The 15180-nt window shown below is 43.9% G+C and overlaps 1 protein-coding gene and 1 long non-coding RNA gene across 2 annotated transcripts; one reads left to right on the top strand and one right to left on the bottom strand.

Annotated features, from left to right (window-relative positions):
• The first annotated feature begins 732 nt into the window (after window positions 1-732).
• On the top strand, window positions 733-6994 carry LOC309701391. Its single transcript, XR_014274967.1, has 2 exons — window positions 733-782; window positions 4235-6994. It is a non-coding gene; the product is annotated as an uncharacterized lncRNA (long non-coding RNA).
• On the bottom strand, window positions 5741-15081 carry timm44 (translocase of inner mitochondrial membrane 44 homolog (yeast)). Its single transcript, XM_082525510.1, has 13 exons — window positions 14974-15081; window positions 14431-14535; window positions 13781-13984; window positions 13620-13700; window positions 13389-13538; window positions 13082-13218; window positions 12588-12673; window positions 11711-11803; window positions 10555-10679; window positions 10350-10400; window positions 10104-10193; window positions 9761-9871; window positions 5741-9049 (listed from the first exon to the last, which is right to left on the bottom strand). The coding sequence occupies exons 1-13, from the start codon at window positions 15001-15003 to the stop codon at window positions 8930-8932; spliced, it is 1383 nt and encodes a 460-aa protein (XP_082381636.1). The 5' UTR covers window positions 15004-15081; the 3' UTR covers window positions 5741-8929.
• Window positions 15082-15180: the final 99 nt, after the last annotated feature.

Raw genomic sequence — 15180 nt, 5'->3', positions numbered from 1 at the left:
TGCTGGAGGTTTCTTCCTGTTCAAAGGGAGTTTTTCCTTCCCACTGTCACCAAAGTGCTGCTCATAGGGGGTCATATGCAGTGTTGGTCAAGTTAATTGAAAAAAGTAATCAGTAACTAATTACTGATTACTTCCCCCAAAAAGTAATCCTGTTACTTTACTGATTACTTATTTTCAAAAGTAATTAATTACTTAGTTACTTTTTAAAAACACGATTTACAACCTGAGTAGGTGATAAAGCGATAGATCTCTCAGCCCAATTCTACTTTTTCTACATAATCCATCATACAAAATGTAATCAAATGGAAAAGTCTCTTTTTAAAACTTGTTTTATTAGTTTTAATCTTTTAACTTTATGCATCAAGCAAAGATTTAATTATCTGCAACATTCTCTGACTGGAAGAAATTAGTTTAACATTTAAACCTATTTTCTGCACATTCCAGCTCATAAAATAAAATATTTTTGTGTTTACACTCACTCTTTCAAATAGATGCAAGTAAAACACAGCAGAAAATAAATAAAATCAAAGACTCAGCGGTCCTGTTGCTCTATTTTCACCTGTAAAGCAGGAGTGGGGCAGGCGGAGGTTTACCCTGGTGCAGGTGTGCCGCGGTCAGTGGAAGAATCCGCGAGTTTCTCTGTGAGTTTCCCATTACGTCGTAGCTACTCGGTGCTTGTTGGAAGTTTAGGGGTTTTTTTCGCTGTAAAAAGAAGTTTTCTTCCCACGCACAGCGGACACTAATGTTTTTGTCACTTTTTATGGAATCAAACTCAAAGTAAGGTCAGTACTTCCACGCTTTAAACGCTGCACGCTCATACTCTCTCTGCACTCGATATATGATCCACTGTTGATCTGCACACAGCTGTTGTCACTAACGGGGCACTCGCTTACGTCACTGTCATGAGACATTCTGGCAAAAAAAAATCACGGTTTTAGTAACGCAGTAACGCAGCGTTCCTACGGGAAAGTAACGGTAATCTAATTACCGTTTTTGCAAGGTTCAAGGTTCAAGGTTCTTTATTTGTCACATGCATAGTTATACAAGTATAACACACAGTGAAATGTAGCCTGACACGCTCCTCGACATGTGCAAAAATTGGGGGGGGGGGGGGGGTGTAGAGGAAGAACATTATATATATATATATATATATATATATATATACACATACATACATACATATAGTATATACACTGGGTGAATGTGCAGTAGTAGCAGCAAGCAGGTGAATTCTGTACATTAATATGAATAGACATCTGACTATTTTACAGGATAGACAATATAAACATATTTAAAATTAAAGGAATTGAAATGTACATTGTGCCTTGGTTTAGTGTCTGGAAGAGTCCTGTCTCAGTCAATTATAGATGATGTGAGAGGGCGGGTGTGTGTGTTTAGGGCACGGATGGCTTGGGGATAGAAGCTCCTCTTGAGTCTCTCTGTCCTTGCCCGGAAGATGCGGAACCTTCTACCAGATTGCAGAAGTTGGAACAGTTTGTTGCCAGGATGGGACGGGTCCATCAGTATCTGCGCTGCTCTAGTCCGGCATCTCCTGGTGTAGGTGTCCTGAAGCGGGGGGAGAGCAATCCTGCAGCAGCGTTCTGCTGTACGGATCACTCTCTGGAGAGCTTTTTGGTCCTTCACACAGCTGTTCCCGAACCACGATGTCATGTTCTGTGTGAGGATGCTCTCCACAGCGCCTGTATAGAAAATCCTGAGGATCTTTGGAGAGACCCTGAACTTCCTCAGTTGTCGTAGGTGATACAGGCGCTGCCTAGCCTTTTTGGTCTGGACCTGAATGTGGGCAGTCCATGTCAGGTCTGAGGAGATGTGGACACCAAGATACTTGAAGGACTACACCCTCTCCACTGGAGCTCCATTGATGATAATGGGCTTGTAGTCTCTGTGCTGACCCCTTCTGAAGTCCACCACCAGCTCCTTGGTCTTGCTGACGTTCAGCTGGAGGTGGTTGTCCTGGCACCACGATGCCAGATTCTTCACTTCATCCATGTAGGCCGCCTCATCGTTGTTGGAGATGGCACCCAACACCACTGTGTCGTCAGCAAACTTCACAATGGTGTTGGAGCCGTGGGTGGCCACACAGTCTGAAGTGTAGAGGGAGTAGAGCAGTGGCGAGAGGACACATCCCTGAGGTGCTCCTGTGTTGATGGTGATGCTGTTGGAGAAGCACCTGCCCACCCTCACCACCTGAGTTCTGCCAGTGAGGAAGTCCAATAGTAATCCCTTACTGTACTCATTACTTGAAAAAAGTAATTGGATTACAGTAACGCGTTACTGCCCATCTCTGGTCATATGATTGTTGGGTTTTTCTCTGTATTATTGTACCTTACAGAGCAAAGCGCCTTGAGGCGACTGTTGTTGAGATTTGTTGCTGTATAAATCAAACTGAATCGTGTTAACTCAGACCTGTGAGTCTCACATGTAGTTCTTGGGGTTTTTTTGCATTTCTCTGAGCACTGCGTGGTTTGGGATGATTTGCTGGGCTGTGCATTAGTGGGAAGGCTGTGCCAGCGCGTTAACGCACACCCGAATGCTCCAGACCAGCCAAAACAAAATGCATTTATGTAGCCGCTGATGGCTGCTACTTAACCTCTTAATTCCTATAGAAACGGTAAGGATGCACTTAGTTTTTCACAGACAGGCACAGAGCCCTGATGTTGTTTTCTTCACAGGACTGTAGGTAGGAAGCGTTTAACGACTCAGTGAAGACACTGATGGTCTCCTGGGACCTGAGGGTTTGCTTGGATGCATCTTATTTTTCTATTTAAAACAACAAGTCTGTCCTCATATGGAGACAATAAGTTTACTTCAAAGCACAATACATATACAATGATTGGTGTGAAATGTTAGCTTAAGAGGTCAAACATGCTATTTGACAGCCGAGAGCTATTTTATGGTTGCTTGAAGAAATGTAGCCAGAACAAAGAAGCTTCTCACAGCAGCTGAATGTTGTGCTAAACCATGGCAGCGATGATTATATTTACCAGTCTCTGCAGTGCTCCTCCATGTCTCGATCTTCTCCCCTCTCCTTGTTATTAAAGGTAAAGCGATTCTCATAACACGTGTCCACATGTGGTTCTCTTTCTCTGTGTGATATCTCTGTTCGATCTCAGGGGTGTTGAGCGTTATATGAATATGAGATAAGGATATATTGACCGCTGACTTTCATGAGAAGGACAGCTTCTCGATATTAGATCGCAAACACAGCAGCAATAACGAGGCCAGCTTTATGAAAAGATGAAGCAGATAACCTTTGAAAGAAAAATGTAATTTTAATGTGTGCCAATATCCTCAAACAAAAGTCTCAACAATCTATTATTGAACTGTCCTCACCCGTAGTTGCATCACCACTGAAACAAATCGTTACCGTGACAGAAACATTTCTATTAAAATCGTTGGTTTTTGGGGAAGTCATCACATCACACGTGATTCAGCAGATAATAAATGAGAAAATCCATTAATGAGAAAATTTACATATTTTTCCCTTGACTGTAATGGCAGCGCTATGTTTTGGTTTTATTTTTCATTCAGACATTTCTGCCTCCGTCTCATTACTGCAGCAAATTGGGATTTAATTCCATGTTTGCGGAAATGAAGGAAAACCAGTTAAACGGCTCAGCGTAGATGTGTTTCACTGGGCTAATGTTCAGATGTATCCATAGACGAGGAAGTCATCAGTTCATATAAGACGTAAAAAAACTGCTGACAGAGCTTTTTCCCCATTTCTGATTTCTTTTTTTCAGACATGCGTGTTTCTGATCCTCAAACACATTTTAATATTAGACAACCTGAGTGAAAACAAGATGCAGTTTTTAAATAACTATTACAAATAAAATAATTACATTTTCCAAACCTACCTGAATTTCATGGACTTAAAGATCAGCTGAACGTATCTTAGGGGGGAAATTACCTCATAAAAGAAAATAAAGAAGATAATTGTGAGTTTCTATTGTTAAAATGATTTAACCTTGTTGTAACCTGAGATTTCTTTTTGCCAGTCAGCTAATTAGAAGGCAACAAACATGTGAGTGTGAAGGACCTACATGCACAGACAAGAATATGTCTCTGCTGAAATCCTCCAGCGGGTCGCATGTTCCCGTCTGATTTTGGGTTTACCCCCAAAGCCAGGCGCAAAAACGATGAACGTGGCTCACGAAGCCGACTAAACCTTTTTTAAATCTTTCTTTCTTTTATCTTTTCTTATGTTTTACAGTTATTAAACCTACATATCCTCAGTTTTAGTCTCTTTACCAGAGAAGAAAGGCTCTGACCTGGCGTCCAAACACGGTGGTGCAGCAGCTTCCTGACACACGTCGCCGCCCCTGCATATTCCCTCACACCGGTGCACCTTTCTGGCCTTTCCCCCTGGACTGCTGTGCGACCACCTGTGTGAATGAGCATGTGTGCGTGTGTGTGTGTGTGATTATGAGTCAACACGTTGGCTCAGTGTCCCACTGCACTGGAGAATCTGGGTCAAAGTGAGCACCTGAACAGCACACGCCTGCACAGACAGAAGCCTCCTCTTTCCAGCACACTGCTGAGCCCAGCTGAAAACACCTGGTGGATAAAAATGCTGTTTTTCTTTCAAGCTGTACAATCAGCTACAGAAAAACGCTCGATGGGGTTAACCTAGTTTAGCTTTTGTGGCAAATCTGTTAAAATGGATAATTAGATGAAAGTAGAGAAGTGCAGATGCTAAAGGAAACGGGGCTGTCAGGGGAGCTCAAGGACGGCATAGTTAATGGGGCATCACGCAGATGACACAGAAGAAAGGAAACAGGGTGGGTGTTGAATGAAGGGATGGCTGGCAGGCTCGGAGCACTTAGCTTGTGTGATATAAAGATGAACAGGAAGTGTAACACCGCAGAACAAGAAAACAGCAAGACGTGTTCGGGAAATTAAAGCCAGCCTGTTATCTAAATGACATCAAGCTTCACAGTCGAGACTTCAGGCTTCATAATGTAAGATTTGGATTTACTGCTATCTTTAAATTACAGAGGACAGTGTCGTTGAAAGGATGTCTTTACACACTAAAGATATCGGCTGAATTATGACTCATCGTGTTGTCTTTTGAAAGTCCCTTTTCTTCCTGTTGTTGTCTCTCGGCTTGTTAGTCCTGCTGCAGCTGCCAGCCTGGAGCCCAGGCAGGATGTCAGCACTCACCCATCAAGCGAGCGAGTCTATGTGACACTTGCGTCCTACTTTGTTGACTTTCTTCACCTGGCACCACTTCTCTCCGTGCGTGGACAGACGTATGCATGAGTAGCCCCTTTTTATAATTTTATAATTCACAGATTCATTACATAAGTCATCTTTTCAGGATTAATAAATATGAAAATGGATGTATTTACATAAAGTGATGTTACGTCACTGTTTGGGACTGGAACCTAAAAAGGGGGTACCTCTCAGTTTAAGTATGTAAGTGCAATAGCAGCACGAAACCCTGCGTGAGGGGGAAGGGGCGGAGCATGGAGAGGTTAGAGTCTCACGGTTTTCCGACCGTGTGCACAGGTACTTCTGGATAACTGCTTTGTTTTGGAACGTCCATGCTTATTTAGGAAGGAGTTCATTGTTACATCCTCAGTTTGTAATAAATAAACAGTCTTCAAGTCCTAACAAATTTCCCACCTGTGGGACTAATAAAGGTCATCTGATCTTATCTTATAATGCAACTGGAAGCATTTCTTTGGGAATCCAGGAACACGCGTCAGCCATAGACTCCCTTTGTGAACTTGCTTTATTGGAAATTACCCTACGACGCTCTTTCCACCCATTCAAATACTGTTGGCTCGTTTAAGGCTGGGAATAAGAATTCTTGTTCTTATTATATGCACAGTGGAGCTGTTATATAATATAGTTTATTCACTCAGGTGTTCATGTGTGTCACTCACTTCCACCTGAAGTAGTAGCATCAAAGTATAGTGCTGTAAACACAACTGATGACTATTTGATGCTGCACACTGTGTGTGAGCTCATCATCAACGTGATAGCATATGGAACAAACACAAATGAGTCGGGTCTTCTCTCGGTCAGCAGGATCCGTCTGACCAGTTGTGGATTCTCCGAGGATGCTCCTCTGGACCCTGAGTGGGGAGTGGTGTGTGCGAGACCACGGAGGTGCACTGTGAGCGATGAGCACAGCAACAGGGAGCTGCAGCCTCAGCACAGCTTAGCAATAGTCAGGATTCATCATCCAGGACAGCGCTTGAACAGTGGAGGTGCTGGTCTGCATGTGCAGACATGCAAGCCTGTGTATGAGCAACCACCAGCCGCTGTCAGCTTCCGTGAGCGACGCAGGACCAAATGAATGCAACACTGCATTCTGCTCAGCATCTGTCCCGAGCTGCCTCGTTACTGCTGCACACAACGAACATCTGCTGCCATCAGCATTTCATCTGGACTGAAAACATTTACTCAACTTTACTGGGTTCAACTGCACATTAATGCAAATATGTAATCAGCTAATTCAGTGCATTTATGCAGGCAGACATGGTCACGGTGACCGTGAAGGTCACACCGAGTGTCACAATGTTCAGCGACTCTGAACATGGCGGCTTGTTGGCTCCAGACCGGCTGATCTGAATGAAACTGATGATCTACTGGGATTTCCCCACATAAACATCTCTACAGTTTACGGAGAGCAAGAAACTAACTAAATCATTACTAGTACTACTACTAATAAATACATAAATAGAAACATGATTGAATACGCTGAACACACTGAGCTAGCCCCAGCCCAAACTGACCCTGAACTTCAAACTGTCCAGCTGCAGCCTCGGTTTCTACCTGTTTTCTGAAGTAGGATCACTGTGGCGATCACAAGTGTCTTTGTGCTGGTTTCCTCTTTGCGCCTGTCAGCTGTGAGTTCATACCTGAATACTGAGAGAAAGCTCGCTTGCGCCTTCATTGCGACAGGAACTTGCGTTGGTGTGCGGGACCGTAGCCTCAGCTGTGATTCAGCTGAAGCAGCAAAGTAATGTAATGAAATACTTTCTCCTGGGAGTAATTAAGTAACATACGCTGCTTAGCAATGGCGGTGACGGTCACAGCGAGCCAGTGAGAACCCAACAGACTCAATAACAGAATCAATAAAGGATCGAATCAATAATTGATGCCAGTAATAGAATCAGAATCCAACTCCCATTCCAGGTCGGATCACATTTGGTGATGAAACATGAAAGTATGGATCCATCCTGCTTGTATCAGCAGTTCAGGTGTAATCCTGTGGATCTGACACTGTGGGCCCCTTAGCACCAACTGAGCATCGTTTAAATGTCACAGCCGACCTGAGTATTGTTGCTGACCATGTCCATCATTTTATGAAGTTACCATCTTCAGATGGAGCTCACTGCAGACCTCAGTCCAACAGAGCACCTTTGGCGTGTGCAGCTGACACACTGACTGACTGTGTAACGCTGTCATGTATGGAGCAAAACCTCTGAGGAACGTTTCCAACACCTCCAGTCTGTGCTGTGACATAAAGAGGGTCCACTACAGTCCCAGCAAAGTGTACCTAAAAATATGTCCAGTCAGTGTACATCAGAAAAGCACACTGATAAAGATTTTGTTGTTCTTCCATGAAACTGTCTGAAGGTGTTACAAAAGTTATTGAGCAGACACAACAGAAATAAAACCGTAGAGATGAACTCTTTCTGTCCCCAGACTGGAGATGCTTCAGGTCCCACGTGGCCTTTCTAACCTCCACGTTTCTGAGACGAGCTCCTGGGATGCTGACCGCACAACAAGGCACAGTGAGGCTGGCACATCACAGCACTGAAGGCCGAGCAGTCGCACCAGAAGTCACCGAGGAGAAACACGAACGGCACGAATCGCCGATGAAACAATCCAGGTCACCCTACATCGTGACATCATCACACTGACAAACCAATGAGTGCTCAGCCTCCGCTCAGCCCCGGAGATGCTCCCAAAGGAAAGATGACATGAACAGTGAAATCCCACACGAGGATTTAATTAAAAAAATAATTAGCAACTGCCCTCGAAGGAATCACATGATCTCGTCCCAAAACGAACCGTTAAAAAACCAAAAAGGTGGATTGAAAGTTGTTTCCAAAGGTGACTGTTCATTTTATTTCTTATAATAAATATAGACTCTTACAGGTCAACAATCACACTGAAGCATTATCATACATACAAGGACGACAATCCTCAGTAAAGATGGGAGCGCACTGATTGGCACTGGCGAAAGCAGCCACTGTCACCTCTTCCACCAATCAGGTGCTGGCGTGCTGCGACTTCAGGACCAGCGTTTGCCTTAGTCCTGAAACGACCATCCCACATGCTTGAAAACCAGATATTCCATAGTGTTGTGCAACAAAGTTAATTTTTGGAAATAAAATCACGGCAGTGGTTTTGTTTTTTGCAGTAGCACCTCCCACAGCCACTGGGATCAATGGTTCCAACTCTGGGCCCAGTAAGTTGATGGTGTGCGTCTCTTTTTGATGGAGAAAGACGGTGGAATAAAGGTATACGGTGACATCACGGTGACGTCACGGTGACGTCACGGTGACAGGATATGAAGGAGTCTGTTTGACGACATAAGTTTTAGTTACAAATCTATCGGCTGATTCCCACATGATTGTTTCCCATATTGATAAAATGGCATCATTTAAAGCCAACAATGGCAGAGCTGCATCAAACAGCAAAGCTCAGCCTACAGGCTGCAAGAAGGACTTTGGATGAATGTTGTTGGTGGTCTACTGCCCCCAAGTGTGAGCCTGAGGAACTGTCAGGAATAACTGACGGAGCAAAGCCAATAGATGGAGAAGCAGCTCGAGCTTTCAGCAACACTACTCCACAGTGTTTTCGTAGCAAAGTCCGGCCCCCACACGTCCACCTGTGTGTGTCCCCTCCTCCCTGACTGTGAGTGTTTAGTGCACATCAAAGAGTCTTAGAGGATCTGCTCCGTGCTCGAGGCGGAGATATCCAATAGTCTCCAGGCAGCGTACGGGTTGAGCTCTTCCTGGTCTCGGCAGAGAGCCCACACGTACATCATCCGGAGGACTTTTTCCTGGAGGAAAGATGACAGATGAGATCACTTCACTTTAAATTCAAACAAAACAAATAACATGATGATACATCTGTAAGCGACTGATTGAACCACGACACAAACATCTGTTTTGCTGCTGGCTTGATCGACCACACAGTCTCCTGTGGTTCAAAGGGAGGGGCTCAGCCTGTGCAGAAAGCTTCTTGGCATTTTCAGTTTCAGTCAACATCCAGACGTCACATTAAAAAGTTTGAAAGATGAAAGACATGGAAACAGAGACGCTGAGTCCAGGAGCCATAAATGGTCGAGTGTGTCATTTAATGCTCAGACATTAGAGCTCAGCTTATAAACTCCAGAGGAACAATACATCCACCATTTATCCTTTGGCAGAAGCCTTGTATCCTGAGCACTGGGCATCTGCCAGCTGCACGGTGCTGAATGGATACTTTGACCTCGCTTCCAAGCAAACGCGTCCCCGAGCTGTCCTCGGCGGCTGATTCACAGCCCATAAAGCTTTCTGGGTCTGAATAAACAAAGGCCAAACGGCTGAATATGACTCCACCGTCTCGTTGCATTCACTTAATGATCAATTTAAAAGATCTCACACACGTGTGAGTGTGACAACATGCCAGCTAAAGCTCTGTAATAGTTCACGATCAACCAACAACTCTGTGTGTGTGTGTGTGTGTGTGTGTGTGTGTGTGTGTGTGTGTGTGTGTGTGTGTGACTTACAGGATCTCCTTCCACCACTTCTCCTTTGGTGTTTCGGATCACCATGACTAACTGAGCCTGGAAAGTGATAATCAGCACTGGACCCTGGTCCATCATCTTACCCATGGCCAGCTGGAGAACAACATGCATGAATATTTACTGACCAGAATTCAAGGATTTCCCTTCATCAGGTGAAACATTTACAAATATAAAAGTCGAATCAGTGATCAGAGTCGTTACAGCTCCCGTCAGCACACGTATGAACTGCAAACTGATGAAGTGTTGCTATTTTTAAACCTGAGATTGCAAAGAAGAGCCAGTAGTCTGAGTATCAGCCCGCAGAGTCTCGTCTTACGCAACTTACATCAATACTGTCGATGTCCAGAATCTTGGAGTGGAACTGAAGCCCCATGGCCTTGGCTTGCTGGATTGGATGAGCCAGCTGGCTGTACGTCTGCAAACCCAGTGAAGGAGAAAATGGAGATCACATAATGACAAAGACACTTCATGAAAAACTGGCCACCTGCAGAGAATCGAGGCACAGCAGAGCCATGGAGCTGTCAGTCCACTTATTTAAACACGCAGAGCCAGCGTGTGCAAAAGGACGTACCGCTTCATAGCACCAGTCCTTCAGAACCTCCAGCTCCCCTCGAATCATGGCCTGTGTGGAAAAAAGGCTTAAATGGTCGTCCTGACTTGTTTTATGAAGGCAGTGCACAGTCGTACCGAGTATTCTCCTTTTGCAGAGGTACACTCTAAATGACAGTTTAAAGATTTAGAAAAACTTGAGTGATATCTGCTGAGATTGGTGTTACCTCCAGTATGTTGGGGATGATGTCTCGCTCACACTGCTTGAGAAAGGAGTCTTTGTCAAAGGACGGGTCCACCTTCAAAATCTCTGTCAGCACTTCAGACATCTCAGTCTTTGAAAACAGTCCACCTTTATGCACACGGACGAGCAGGACAAAGATTTGTAAAAGATTCATCAAGTATATGATAAACAGCGATATAACCTCCAATAATAAGTCAATCCTCTTCTGCTTATCCGATCAGATGTCTGAATCACCCCAACCGGGTCCTTTGGATGTGGAGGTCGGGCTGTTTGATACAACGATATGAAAATGTCTGTCGTTTCATATCGTTTACTTCCTGCTGTCGCAAAATAAACTGTTCACGCCAATATTTTTTCACCGTTTTGATGGTCACTGCAGAATTAGCTTCTTAAAGTTCTCTCTTACATTTAATATCACCACACTGCGGACGGACAAGCGACTGTTTTTATGCGTTGTCGTTAGCAACAACGACGGTAAAACCACCATCCGCTTGTTTATTTTCCACATAAACCTTTCACAATAAAGCTGAAGATCCTGTTGAGATTTTTCAAAATAAATTGAATCACGTGAAAGATGCAGAGTGTTTAGAGACGAGAAGCTAAAAAGAGCCGTCAGGTGCTAACAAATAAACCTTAGAACACGCCGTGTAATAAATACTCAAAGAAAACGGCGGCCTTTCAACTTATGTCTAAAAATGTATCGTTTCAGCATCGGTCAAAACACTCGACTCCAGCTACACGACGCACAGCTGGAAACACTTCACACAAGTCGAGCTGCCCGAGATTCACAGAATGGACAGAAAATGCAAAATGTTTGTGAAATATATCGCTGTTGGACGGCGGATGTCTTATATCGCGATATCAGATTATAGTCATATCGCACAGCCCTGTGTGGAGGAGCTGTGCTCCTTATGAACGACTCCACTTCCCCCCCGAGGAGTGGGCACTCCACCCTGTCCTGGCTGAGGACCAGGTACTGATCCTCTATTGGTGGATCAGTACCGCATATGTTACTAAAAACATCTTGACTAGACATCATATCAAGGTCCACGAATACAAATTAAGTCTTTCAAGCATAAAAAGAGATACATGTAACAATTGTGTGTTTCAAAGCACCGACAGTTCCCACAGATGCTCACCTATGATGTCAGTCATCTTGTCAGTGACGGCACGGGACGCTCTGATAAACGCGTTGTCACTCTCATCATATTTCATCTTCATCTCAAAGAACCCTGTGATTATTAAAAAAATCAGTTTGTCAGAGGTTTGGATACAAAGGTAATCTGATTTCCAGGCCTGGATAAGTTCAGGAAAGCAGTACGAATATTTGTCTTTCTAACAATAAGCACATTATACAAGCAGCATGTTTGTTTATAGCATTTTGAGTCAAAACATTCACAAATGTGTCAGAACATGTGGGCGGCGGAGAGCTTCACCTCACAGAAAGCAGGGCAAGAAAAGCGTGAAACCAATCAAAGACTCATCCTGCATCCCAAACTGGAATGAAAGACTTTCATGGCAGCAGTTTGCCAGCAATGTTATTTTATCAAACACAGAAGTGAGTGATCAGCATTTTCAGCTTAGAAACGCTGATGGGGCCCAAATGGCTGTGAAAAAAACTACATGATTACTTTGTGTAACGTCCCACCTGAAAGGCCATCTTTCACACGTCCAAACATTATTAATCATTAACAGCGTTTCCATAACTAATGCACATAAAATTAACCGAGTGTAGCTACATCTTCCATCACCCTGCTCTTTCAGAAAATGCTTATTAATAGATGCTAATAAACTGGAGGGTCAGTAACGACATCGCCGGCCAAACACAAAAGTACGCCAGCTTTATTACTCGGGGTCAACAGTGAAGATGCAGCAGCATCACATTTAAGACAACAGACATATCATTGGTCCTCTCCTATAATTACACTGGGACAGTTAAGCAGGTAACGCCTGAGCGACTAAAACAAAGAGTCAGTATGTGTAACATGAAGGGGGGGGGGGGGGGTTATTGCTTACTGTTAAAGACCACGTTGTTGTCTTTGAAGTCCTTCCACTGCTGGTACCATTTTGAGTCTTTGTGGAGCACCACGCCCATAGCTTCCCTAAAGTGATGATATAAACATATACAGTGATATAAAATGTGATAAATAAGCACTTTACAGCCAGATCAACAAGGCAAATAGAAATGAAACACTTGAAATGACAATGAGGTGGAGGAAATGGCACACAGCTGTTACAGTCCTCCTCCAAACATCAGGCAACAGTTTGTGTGAAAACTGTCATTTGATGGTGTTAAGCTGATGATACCAAAACCTGCTGAAGAAATAATATTAATGTCAGTTTCTTGGTATCTGATCGGACGTGAGTCCCAGCTCTCGCTGCTTTTAGCTTTGGGTGAGTTTCAATTCTTATATCTTTAGTAATATTGGCCCGATCGATCCAAATATTGATCGTGAAGCTGAGGGGCATGTCCCCTCTTAGCATCAGGCAAACAGAGGGCCCTCACGTACTCGTTGGCCTCAAAGACCCTGCTTTCATCCGCTGCCCCCTTGGAGGAGAATTCCGTCCTCTTTCTGAGTCTGGTGGGAGGCCGATAAGGGCCAGTGTGACCCAAGTCACCGATCTCTTTCTTCACACTCTCCATTCCCTAAAAACAGAAAATCTGTCAGTGACACAAATTATTTCTAATAGTTAGTAAATAATGACCTCGTCTTTAATGATAGCTCTGAGAATAATGGTAACACGTTTATGCGTCATACATGCTGTACAGGAGAAATAAAAGGTGAATCATATTTAACTTGCACTGTGACTGCATACCTGCGATATTGCTTTAAATGCGCCCGTCTTCCCCAGCATCTCTCCACTCTTGGAGACAGTCTCAGCAGATGTCTTTGCTGTTTTGGCAGCTTCTTCCATTCCTTCTTTGATTTTCTTCCCAAATTCTGTCCGGCTGACCTCTTCCAGTCCCTTACAAACATACAGAATCGTACCAGCTTCAGCAGCATGACTACAACAATCAGAGTTTATACGTGTACCTGTCATATTTACCTCTTTGACCGTCTCTGAAATGTTTCCCAACTTCTTCCTGAGAACCTCGGACGTCTTCACTGTTTCAGACTCTATATTTTTCTGGGAAAAGACAAGGAGAGCATTTCCAGACCTGCTACTAGTTTAAGTGACAGAAGTTCAGCGTGCGGCCAGATACTTACATATTTCCTCCGAGCTTGCTTCAATGCCTCTGACTCCTCGAGTTTTTTGGCCTCTTCTCGAAACTTTTTGATGTTTTCTTTCATTTCCTTGCTCTTGTTTAGCTCCTGTTTGAGGTTATCCAAAAACTCTCCCAGGAAACCTCTTCGTCCACCACCCCGCTCTCCTGACAAATACCTTACTTGAAGAAGGGCTGACTGAGGCACCTTGAAGACACACAAAAACCCCACCAGGTTAGGATGAATGCAAATATAGAGTTTGTATTTCTCAAATGTATTTCTTGTGCCAGAGTTCTAAAAATGTAAACCTGACCAACAGTTGATTTTTAGAGAGAAAAGAAATCCCACCATCTATATCTATCTAGATACAGTGTGCTAGACTTGGGCTAAAAGAGGAAAATTACCAAGCATTTGTATTAAAGTTTCAGCAAAGCCTTTCAGAAACTATACAAACGCAGGTTAACTCTAAACTACAAGCTGCAGTACGACTTCCCTGAATAAACTGTGACATTTTAGCATTTTAAAGCACCCCAAGTATCTTTCTGTGTTATTACTAATGATTATATATGCCAATATAAACCAACAGTATATAGACTATATGGCAAAGGCAGACATAATCAGGGTCAAGTAGGACTTATTCCAGGTGTTGTTACCTGTGGAGAGTGTGTGAGGAGCCCACGTATCGTGTAGACATTGGGTCTGTTGGAAAGCAGCAGGTAGGAGGAAGGGAAAGCCACCAAACCCCTTCTTACACATATCTGGACAAAGAAACAAACTTCAGCAGACACTCGAGGCTGAAATAAACTCTTGAACTGAACGTGACGATAAATCACGAAGCTTTGGTGTTTTTACAGGAAACTTCTTTATCGGAACGCTTCAAGTGAAGCAGCAGCAAACAAGCTAACGATAGAAAAAGTTTTCCAGAAACAATGTTTGGAGCTTTTGGACTTTTCACTGAAATTCCAACATTTTATATGCTCCCAACTCCAAGAGCTGAGACACCGGCTGCTTACCCCTCTATTCAGACGGCTAGCTCGGCTAGCTTACAGCACGTTTAGCAGAGAAGTTAAACGAAATTGAGATTTTCGCCGTTTCGGCTAAAAGAGGCCGTGGAATAAATGTCGTTTCAGTTCGTTCCCTTATCGTTTTGTGGTGTTTTTACGTGGATATTTTACACACATGGCCCAAACACTCACCTGATAACACCGACATAAGGGGGTCGCCATCTTGAACGTCGTGCTTGTGACCTTCTTCCGGTGGTGACCTTCCTCGTCCACGAGGGGGCTGGACTACAGCTCATTGAGCCAACCAGAGCTCAACAGGACCGTTCCACCGCCCCAGTGTTTGTGCCTCATATTTACGAGATCAACTTTGACCTGCAGTCGCTGCTCACTATTTGGCTC

The sequence above is a fragment of the Aulonocara stuartgranti genome, assembly GCF_965226115.1.
Source record: "Aulonocara stuartgranti genome assembly, chromosome: 23".
Taxonomy (NCBI): Eukaryota; Metazoa; Chordata; class Actinopteri; order Cichliformes; family Cichlidae; genus Aulonocara; species Aulonocara stuartgranti.
Note: the sequence above shows the minus strand (reverse complement) of the source record. Positions and strands in the feature narration are given on the sequence as shown.

Coding starts and splice junctions, on each gene's coding strand:
- timm44 (XM_082525510.1), bottom strand. CDS start 15,003: ATGGCGACCCCCTTATGTCGGTGTTATCAG. Junction 11,804..12,587: donor CAACAACGTGGTCTTTAACA/GTAAGCAATAAC, acceptor TAATAATCACAG/GGTTCTTTGAGATGAAGATG. Junction 9,872..10,103: donor TGGACATCGACAGTATTGAT/GTAAGTTGCGTA, acceptor GTTGTTCTCCAG/CTGGCCATGGGTAAGATGAT.